The 10873-nt window shown below is 39.1% G+C and overlaps 1 protein-coding gene across 1 annotated transcript; it reads left to right on the top strand.

Annotated features, from left to right (window-relative positions):
- Window positions 1-410: 410 nt before the first annotated feature.
- On the top strand, window positions 411-7163 carry LOC142339452 (helicase domino-like). Its single transcript, XM_075389488.1, has 2 exons — window positions 411-794; window positions 1451-7163. Exons 1-2 carry the CDS (start codon window positions 444-446, stop codon window positions 7019-7021), a joined length of 5922 nt encoding a protein of 1973 aa, XP_075245603.1. The 5' UTR covers window positions 411-443; the 3' UTR covers window positions 7022-7163.
- Window positions 7164-10873: the final 3710 nt, after the last annotated feature.

The following is a 10873-nucleotide window of genomic DNA, read 5'->3' as shown; positions in this document are numbered from 1 at the left end:
TTGCACCATTACATGAGGTGGGAGAGTTTCTTGTTGGCTCTCAAAAATTACTCCAATGCTTTAGACGTGCCTTATCATGTTTTGACGGTTCGGAAAAATTGTACAGGAAAAATTTTTGTAATTTTCTTGGATTTTCAATTTGAAGCGAGATTGAGAAAGAAGTATTACGCACATCAGAAGAGTCTAGGAATTAAACCCCCACGGGAAAAAACTCGCAGCATAATGGCAGATAAATGCGCAGCTCGTTAACAGTCTAGTGGGGGTTTATTTCCGATCTAAAATTAAGTGTGGGCTTGTTCCGTGGGTTTTTTCGGACCGACATCAGAATAAGATTGACGAAGCGCCACTTCAAATGTGTTTAGAATAGACTTGTGACAGAATTAAGGTATTGCAATTCATGATTCAGATTAGATGAAGTATCCCTCCGTTTATCGCAGCCAGTGATGGAGTCCAGTAGCTGCAACAATGTGAGCGGCTCATCACTTGTCAAAAGGCTGCACAGGCTTGAGAAGCGATACGAGAGTCTTCTCTATCAGTACGTGGCACTCACCAACCACGACACAATATCAACTGGCCACCAAGACCTCACACCAGACGTAGATAGTTGTCTGAAAGCGTTTGACATTAGTGAAAGTAAATCTGTTAGAGTTGAAGATCTAAAAGACTTTATTCAGAGGAGAGGACGTTTAAAAACAGTAGAAAGTTTCCGGGAGGAAGAGGAAATTAACCATGAGAGTAATCAGCAAACTGATGAGCAGTATGAATCATCGACTCAGGCGGAAGAAGATATCAAGGTAATTTAAAGGTGACGGTACTTCTTAGAATTTATTTTAAAAAAGCGATTTGAGGGTTATCATTTGCGTGTCTAATAGGGTACAATATACCCTCTCCCTTTCAATATAAGCAATGCCATTTTATGTAATTTATTCACTTTGATCTTTTCGTTCGATAATCCGACTACAGACTAGCACTCGGTATTACAAACATGTTTACTCATAATTTAATGTTTACTCGTGATAATTTAATCCCATGTTCGGTTGAGGCAGTTTCATATCAAGTCCCACGGGCCACAGGCATGATAATTTCCCGCGAGGCATGGCCAAATACGTGAGCTAATTATGCAAAATGATCGTAGTGGTAGTTAAAAATAGTGGTTTTTTTTGGGTATTTTGTCAAATTGGGTTTATCGGCATTGGGTATTTTGTACTGACCCCGTTTAATAAATGCCGCAATTTAATTTTTTACTTTGAATACTAGGTGGGCGCTCTTGGCCCCGTTTATCTGCTCCCTCGTTCAATAATTTGACAGAAATGTTTATATGTAAATAAATTTGGGAGAACCTAAAAAATTTAATATTTAAACATTTTAACCTTTGTTTAACCTAAAAAATTGCTCTAAAAAATTAGACAGACATGGTTCGTAAATTGAGCTCGATGTTGCTTAATTTCAGGTTCTTAACAGAGTTGCAGAGTTAAAGGAGCAAGGTTTGTGGACACGAGACATCGTAATCAGTGAGAAGACCTCAGAGCCAACATTCCCAAAAACACACTGGAGTTACGTTATGGACGAAGCTATGTGGATGTACGACGAATACGAAAAAGAACGCAAGTGGAAGAAGAGAGCTGCCAAAGCCGTCATCCACATAGTTGCCAAGTACCATCGTGATATAAAAGACAAGCAGTCTCGGAAGGAACGCGAGGAGCAGCAGAGAATGCGAAAGATTGCCTCGAACATCGCCAAAGAAGTCACTACGTTTTGGTCCAACGTTGAAAAGATAGTTATGTTCAAACGAGAGGGCTACGTGAATGCCAGGAAGAAACAGATTTTGGACGACCAGCTTGATCAAATTGTGGAACAAACTGAAAAATTTTCAAACATGCTGCAAGAAGGCATGAACAATAACGAAAGTGAGAACGAGAACGAATCAGAACTCGAGAGTGAGGATGTAGATTTAAACACGTCCAAAACTGATGAGCAGAGCGGGGAGATATATGCGCTAAAGAAGGAATCAGAAGTTCCGATAGATGAGCTGTTATCCTCTGTTTTGCCTAAAGATGTTTTAGAAAACCTGCGCAAAGGGTCTTTCCTGCCTCAGCAGAACTCAGAATCAGAATCTGAATCCGAGTATGGCTCATCGACAGGAAGCGAAGAAGAAATTAGTTCCGATGAAAACGGGTCACATTTAGCACAAGATAGTGAAAGTGTTCCCGGTACCAGTCAAGTATCATCCAACAACAGCGAAGCTGAAGCAACTTTGGTTGAAGGTGGTTCCAAAAAGGTGAAAACTCGCAGGGCCGAACCAGAAATGAATGTGTTTGAAAAGCTTGAAAATGGGTCCATTATATCTGATGAATCCCTCGATGGTACTTTACTGTCCAACGAAACTCCCCAAGAGTCGGAGGCTTCTCAGGATAGATTGATAAACGATTCTAATGAAAAATCAGATTGTAAATCAGTTAACGGTACAGATTCAAAGAATGGTCATCAAAGACCGGAACCTGAAAATGGTTTGAAAAAGAGCAGCAATCAAAATGAAAGCCAAGAAATGAACAGTGCGTTAGACGGTTTCACCCAAATGGCAGAACAGTTGCAACCCAAAGGGTACACTTACCAGTCGACCGAAGTGAAAATTGAGGTTCCAGCTCTCCTCAAAAACACCAAATTGAGAGAATATCAACATATTGGCTTGCAATGGCTGGTGACCATGTACGAGAAGAAACTGAACGGTATCTTAGCCGATGAGATGGGTTTGGGAAAGACTATACAAACTGTAGCTTTGCTAGCATACTTAGCATGCAATGAACAAGACTGGGGTCCTCATTTGATTGTAGTACCTACGAGTGTAATGTTGAATTGGGAAATAGAGTTCAAAAAATGGTGTCCGGGTTTCAAAGTTCTAACCTATTACGGATCGATCAAGGAGCGGAAGCAAAAGCGACGTGGCTGGATGGGAATCAACGCTTTTAACATCTGCATAACATCTTACAAGTTGGTCATTCAAGATGCGAAATGTTTCAAAACTAAACGTTGGAGGTATTTGGTTTTGGACGAAGCCCAGAATATCAAAAACTTCAAGTCTCAAAGGTGGCAAGTGCTGCTAAACTTTCCATGTGAATGGAGATTGTTATTAACTGGGACTCCGTTGCAGAATAGTTTGATGGAGTTGTGGTCATTGCTGCACTTTTTGATGCCGAGTGTTTTCGAAAACCATCGTGACTTCAAAGAATGGTTCTCAAATCCCTTAACAGGAATGATTGAAGGGAGTCAGGAGTACAATGAGAAGTTAGTCGCGAGGCTTCACAAAGTATTGCGTCCATTTTTGCTACGCAGGATTAAAGACGAGGTTGAAAAACAAATGCCGAAAAAGTATGAACACGTGATCAAGTGTCGATTGTCAAAGCGACAAAGATTTCTCTACGACGATTTCATGTCTCGTGCCACTACAAAAAACACATTAGCTACTGGTCATTTCATGAGTGTAATAAATGTCTTGATGCAATTGAGAAAAGTTTGTAATCATCCGGATATGTTCGAACCCAGACCTATAGTTACACCATTTAGCTGTGAAGCCATAGAAATTTCAATGCCTTCTCTAGTCGTTGACCTGGCGTTTCAACTTCATCCTTTAAAAGAAATTGACATAAAAAGTCACTTTTCATTATTTTCGCCAGAATATTCTAATCATCATTGTATTGTGCCATGTTCTTATGAGACTATTTTGCAAGCTGATGAATTCGTTGATCGAAGTATTCGCGTGAAAACCCAACTTCCTGAAGCTTTCATATCACAAACTCTAGGAAGCTTCTCTGTATCGCAAATTATGTCATTCGAACCAGATCTCAGTGCAATTTTAGACGACCAGAAAGTTGTGACCCAAAAAATAAGACTGTCTTCTGGCAAAAATGTGGTCAAAATTGTGCCAGCTGAATCAAAATGTGCTTCTAACGTAACGTCGAGCAGATTTCGAAGTTATGAAAGCAGCATGGTAAGCTCAAGGCGTCAAATTTTACAATCCATTGCCAAAATAAGTTGTCGAAAGTGCTCTCTCATTTCATGCACGCCAAATATTGTAGATGAAAGCTTGGTTAAGTATCTGAGAAGATCAATTTTTGTATCAAGGAAATCTTCATTCAATTTTTCTGGTTTTGCAGCTGTTCGGAAGATTTGTTTGTTTAATTATGACAGCTCCAGGGCGCGGCGAAATTTGTACTTCGATTGTTGTCCGAGTTTAGTTGAGTTGGTGCCAAGTACGCATGAAGTAGCTGAAAGACTAGATTTTGAGTTGAAAACCTTTTTGCTTTATATTCCGCGAGCAGTCGCTAAAAGTGCTAGCATGTATTCATATCGTGTCAACATTGAGAGATTGAACTCGGAAAGTTTGCTGAGATTCACGTGTAGTGAGACGTTGCAAAAGAGTTCATACCTACAGTTGCCATTATCAAGATCACAAGCATTATTCCCCGAAACAAGACTTATCCAATACGATTGTGGAAAATTGCAAACATTGGATGTTTTGTTGAAACAGTTGAAAAGCGAATCGCACCGGGTTTTGATTTTCACCCAAATGACCAAAATGCTGGACATTTTGGAAACGTTTTTGAACTACCACGGTCATCGTTATTTGCGCCTTGATGGTTCCACCAAAATAGAGCAACGTCAGTATTTAATGGAAAGGTTCAATACCGATTCAAAAATATTCGTGTTTATTCTGTCAACTCGTAGTGGGGGTATAGGTGTAAATTTAACAGGTGCTGACACCGTTATATTTTACGACTCTGATTGGAATCCGACAGTTGATAGTCAAGCTCAGGATCGATGCCACAGAATTGGACAGACACGGGACGTTCATATCTATCGTCTAATTTCCGACAGAACAGTTGAAGAGAATATCGTGAAGAAAGCCACCCAAAAACGTCTCTTAGGTGACCTCGCAATTGAACATGGCAACTTCAATGCTGCCTTTTTTCAGCAGAATTCGATCAAAGAGCTGTTTGATGTCGATCAACCAAATGATACAGATTCTGTAACAGTGGGTTCCCAACAAAGCCGGGTGGAAGAAGCGACGGAAGGGAAGGGGGCTAAAAATTCTGTGGGAACTAGAAAAGCTGCTGAGAAGTTGCAAGAAGTCCTGTCCAAAGTTGAAGATGCACAAGATGTTGATGCGTGTAAGCTACTCGAAAAGGAACAAGTTGCGGAACTAGCCGAGTTTAATGAAAATGAAGAAGATTCATCAAAGACTGCGTTTTGTTCTGAAGTTTTTGCCAACGTTGATCGAGAGGTTGCAGAGATTACGGAGAAACTTTCATCAGTCGAGCGTTACGCCTTCAATTACGTCGAGAACTGTTTGGAGCCATTAACACCTGAATCGATAGAGAATGCAGTACATGCAGCTCTGTTTGCTCAGAAAAATCAAGGTGAACATCAGAAATCGAACAAACTACAAGGAGCTGAAAACGAAAACGGAACTTCACAAAAGAACACGAAAAAGAAGCCAAGCATGAGTCTTGCGAATACGATGCGTTCTTCTTCCAGAATTGCCTTGAATAAAGAACGCGAAGAGTTCAAAAGGTCAAACAGAGAGTGTTTCGATATGCTTGAAACTGATTCAGACTCTAGTCGTCGTGTAAGAAAACGGGCTCGAATGGCATTAGCTGATGCTGAAAATGAAATTGAACGCCCTAGTCGTTCGGGAAGAGGTCGAAGGTCAATCAATAATAATCTCACAGAAAGCACACCTAAGCGAAGCAAGGTTGATAAGGTTGCAAACAAAAAATCTCCAGGTAGAAAACCTAGAATCGTTTTGCATTCGCCCAAGGAATCCAATATTTCAGCTGATGAAGAACTGGTTAATTTTTCATTTGATGATGAAAGTGGAGCAGAGACCCCAAATCACTCCGATATTGTGGCATCCGAAAATCAACCTGTCGCTGTCTCGAACGAAATCCTCGACTTGGAACGTAAGTATCCGGCGCGCAAACGGGTTCGAGTGAAGTACGAGGATTACGTAACCGGAAATCAAGGAAACGACGCCGTGGGATCTGCACCAACGGTTAAGCGAAAAGCCGTACCCGTTAAAAAGCCAAGTGTAACTTCTGTGTCGAGGTCAAAAGTTTCGAAATTAGGTTCGGCTGTTGCACCAATTGAGATTTTAAGTTCAAGAGAAGCGTCACTGAATGGTGACTCCTACGACGAGGAGGAAGATGACGACGAAGAGGAGGAAGAGGTTGATGATGAAGATGATGAGGATGAGGTAACTGAGATAGCCTCCAGCAGCAGTAGCACTATACCGTATGGTCTCAGTGACGCTTCAGGTGTGTCCAGTCTATCAGCACGCTCCGTTGGACGACCTCCGGTCATTGTAAATAGATTCATGCTCAATTCTGGTGCTAATGGGGGACATTCGACCATCAGGTTTCCTGGGTATCCGACAGCTGCTATTGAGAATCAGCGTACTCTGTTCAATAGTCGAGCACCTATTACTGCTGCTAGGTATCCTCCAGCTATGCCAGTTAGGGTGCCACCAGTCAACGCATCATTAATGGCGCATCAAGTTGCATCGACGTCAAACGGCGCCTCAAATATCTTCCAAATGTTCTCGAATGGAATGTTGGACTCTCCGGTGAAAAATCCAGTTTACTATCCTCCACAGCCGTACCAGATGCCCTCGTTACCACCTTCACTCCAAATGATGCCAGGCAACAGGCTAGCCGCAGCCAATGGACATGCATTTATACGTTCCACCACTTTTTCACATGTCGCGCCATCTTTACCTGCCTTTTCACAACCTCCCAGAATAATCAGCACAAATAGTTCTATTCCGATTACTCAAAGGCCCACTTATATTATCAAGCAAACGTCAATACCTACGTTGAGAATACCCAATTGTATTACTGCTGCCAACTCATTGATGAGAGCGCAAAACATGAACGTGACGAGGAGCTGCCTGCCGCCAACGTTAATTCGCCAGCCGAGTAGTGGAAGCACTCATGTAGTAAGGACTCCCCGTTTCCACACAAACTGACTTTGTATCGTGTAAATTGAAAAGATTTCACAAAATCTTAATTGTGAAGCTTAATATTTTAAAATTAAACCCTGTGATATTTGTTGTTAACATTTTAGTAATGAAAGTATTTGCTTAGAAAAAAAACTCTATCCATGCTCAAGTTTTCATCTTGCTCTCACTAAGTTGAGGTCACTTTTTGCGCGAACTGTAAATTTAAGATATAAATATTTCAAAAATTGTGGAATGGAAATGGGAAACTTCTTAACTGCTCTCGAACGAAATTTTAGTGATTCTGTTAGTCCTGTTTAAATATTCTCAAATGAAGTTAAGCAATTATTATAAACGTGTTGGTCTTTTTTATGCAAAATTTTTGCGCTTTGTTCTAGAACATTCTGTGACTTATCTTGTGACTTTTTCAAGCTTTACTTCTTCATCTGAGTGATTTCAATTGCTCTCATTGTAAAAATAGGTTTGTTGCTAATATAAAATTGATTGTTAGCGGTTGAGTCGTAACACTAAGGATGTAGCCTAATGCTTAAATTAAATTGACCCCCGTCTGTCGTTCGAGAGCAATTCATCCGAAGTTAGTCGTATTGGTTATCTTTCTTTTCGCTATTTTTCGCGTGATATATTTTGTGACATTTTACCCCATCCGCAATTTGACCGACCGTAGTCGGTTTTTCTTCGGACAGTTTTTTATTTCGCCCAAGACATCATACAGAAAATTTAGTTGGAAATGCAACACATGGTCAGATTTTTTGGAAAGGACTTTCGATTCGAAGAAAAAACGAAACGATTAACATTTAATTTCTTTGTACATTAATAAGCATTTATGTTTAATAGCCGCACAGCGATAGCTGGGGCTATTATTGGCCTCTTGGTTTTTTTTTATTTCGTCGTCGCGATTTTTGTTACGAACATATGACGTCACAACCACTTCAAATCTGAACTGCGTGCGTGACGTCATTTTTCGTTCTTATTGGAGCTAATTTTTTCATTCGCGGGATGAAATTTTTGGTCACACTTGAATTACTTCACTCTCAAAAATGACTTCCTCACTTTGAAATTGATTTTATTTACTTTAATTCAAAGAGATAAGGTCAAATGGGTGTGTGTCACTCTAAATGAAGGTTATTTGAGAGCAGCTAATAGAGGCAGCAAAAAATTATACAGATTTTTAATCAAATTATAACATATCAGCCTTCAATGAACAGACGAATTTTTTTGGTCTGTCTTTACTGTTTTGTTTAGACTGCAGATCTACGAAGCTATTGCGGCTATTTTCTGGCAATCTGCGAGCTATGTTGTTATATTGTATAGTTCGTAGTAAATTTAAACTACCATTTCTCTTCCATATTACGATTATCTAATGTGGTTTTGGAAGTTCAGTGTTTCTTTTTTCACAAAAGATGTCTCAGCTCGGCGAATTTGAAAAGTATTAGAACAGCAAGAGGAAGACAGAGGATATTGGAAAATGATTCGGAAGCTAATATACTTCGTATTAGATTTTGAGAGAACTTGTTAATTTTAAACTTGCTGATGTTAACATTAGTGGCCGAAATAGAAGAGAATACTAATTACTAATTAAGAGGATTACTAATTAACATGCAGCTGAAATCAACTAAAAATTTTAGTTTTATCTGGTGCTACAGAATAATTTTCAGTTCTTCGCAATACGCTTCCAAGAGTTCATCGTTTAATTCACGATTATTGAAAGAGGTGTTTGCTGTATTTCTCAAACTTTTACAGAGCTTAAATGTTGGGTTTAAGTTTGCGTGTGTTAGAAAGGACAGATGTATCAATCTTGTGTATCCTCCTCCGTTTCCAATAGCCACAACTTGAGCATGCCTGAGACCGTTTTCTTTTAGATCATTTTTGTCGGCAGCCATGCGCACATCGCTAGCTCAAAATTAAGTTCAACTGACGCAACGCATCATCATTGATATACGGATGCAACCCAAAGGCCTTAATTCATTCAAAACCAAAATATATTTGTGCATATCAATTTGTCCTAGTTTTCAAAGAGAAATGTTGGCAGTTATTGAAAGTGATGGAAGACAATAGTGTCACGACAGCCATCCGTACTTGAAGCTCGATTTTTACCCAGAATTTTTGTTGCGGGTTTTTGCATTTTAGTTTAAGTCTAAGTCTAATTATTGGTCTTTGAATTATATCGTAGATCTGTCAATTCATTAATTCGATGAAGGTCGGCGCGACCAATAGGTGGGAAAAACGGCTTGCAGGCAGACAAGAATAAAGTTTTATAGAAGGTTGATAAAATTTGATGATTGCCAGCGGTGAATCATGGCGGACAATGGGACTGTTTGAAAAAGTTGAAGAATTACAAATATGCTGGAAAATTAAGTGCAATGTCTTCCACTTTCAACCACATTGAGCCATATATTTTCATCTACAAGCTAGTCACTCAAAAATGCTCACGAAATTTTAAGAAAAAATGAAAGAATTGGAAAACATTGCGTTTCAATTTAGGATTTTACCGAACAAGCGCCTTTTAATGAAACGTTTTCCTACGATGCCTTTTATTGACATCCTTTAAAAAAGTAACTGTCTGTCATTTGGTAAGAAAGACTCTTGCGAAGATTTTGAAAGAACGTGCGACCAGAATGTGAAAACAAATTGTTTTGTTGTGCATTAATAGGTATTCATGTTGTGATATTGTGTACTTCGTAGTGAACTTATACCACCTTTTCACTTCCATTTTACGATTATTTAATGTGGTTCAGGAAATTCAGTTTTTCGTATTTTCTCGAAAGTTTTCTCAGATCGGTGAATTTTGAAAATTGAGTATATTGAAAAAAGATTCGGAAGCTAATATACGTTGCATTAGATTTTGAGAGAACTTGTCAATTTGAAACCTGCTGAGGTTAGCATTAGTGGACGAAATAGAAGAGAATAGATAAGGATTACCAATTAACATGAAGCTGAAATTGACTAAATCTTTAGCTTGATTTGGTTTTAGAATAATTTTGTTATTCGCTGTACGCTCCCAGGAGTTCATCGTTTAAGTGATCATTGCAGGATGTGTTTGGAGTATTTCTTAAACTTTTACAGGGCTTAAATGTTGGGTTTAATTTTGCGTGTGTTAGAATGGACCGATGTATCCAACTTGTGTATCCTCCTCGGTTTCCAATAGCCACAAACTGATAATGCCTGAAACCCTTTTCTCATAGTGAGTTTTGTCAACTCCAAGAAATCTTACTGCAGCCATTTGCACATAGCTAGCTCAAAGTTCATGTCAACTGATGCAACCCTAAGATATTGATATAGTGATGCCACCCAAGGGCGTTTTTCGAAATGAAAACATCTGTGTATATCAATTTAGTCCTGGTTTTCAAAGGAAAATGTTGATTAAAAGTGACGGAAAAAATTGAGGCACGGCAGCAATCCGTACTTAAAGCTTAATTTTTACACTAAATTTTTTTTTGCGGGTTTTTGCATTTAGCTTAAGCCTAAGTCTAGCAAATGGTCTTATAATTCTATCGTAGATCGGTCAATTCATTAATTAGATAAAGGACGGTGCGACCAGAAGGTAAGAAAAACAGCTTGCATGTAGACAAGAATAAAGTTTTATAGAAGGTTGATAAAAATTTGCTGATTGCAAGCGGGGAATCATGGCGGACAATGGGACTGTTTGAAAAAGTTGAAGAATTACAGATATGCTGGAAAATTAAGTGCAATGTCTTCCACTTTCAACCACATTGAGCCATATATTTTCATCTACAAGCTAATCACTCAAAAATGCTCACGAAATTTCAAGAAAAAATGAAAGATTTGGAAAACATTGTGTTTCAAATTAGGATTTTACCGAACAAGCGCCTTTTATTGAAACGTTTTCTTACAAAGGCTTTT

This window comes from Convolutriloba macropyga, chromosome 5 (genome assembly GCF_964194025.1).
Source record: "Convolutriloba macropyga chromosome 5, txConMacr16.3, whole genome shotgun sequence".
Lineage (NCBI taxonomy): Eukaryota > Metazoa > Xenacoelomorpha > Acoela > Convolutidae > Convolutriloba > Convolutriloba macropyga.
The sequence above is the reverse complement of the archived record's forward strand: the minus strand, read 5'-3'. Positions and strand labels throughout refer to the sequence as shown.

Excerpts from the sequence above, each read along its gene's own strand:
- LOC142339452 (XM_075389488.1), top strand. The coding sequence starts at position 444 with ATGGAGTCCAGTAGCTGCAACAATGTGAGCGGCTCATCACTTGTCAAA. Across the intron at positions 795-1,450 it reads AGGCGGAAGAAGATATCAAG|GTTCTTAACAGAGTTGCAGA; the intron begins GTAATTTAAAGG and ends GCTTAATTTCAG.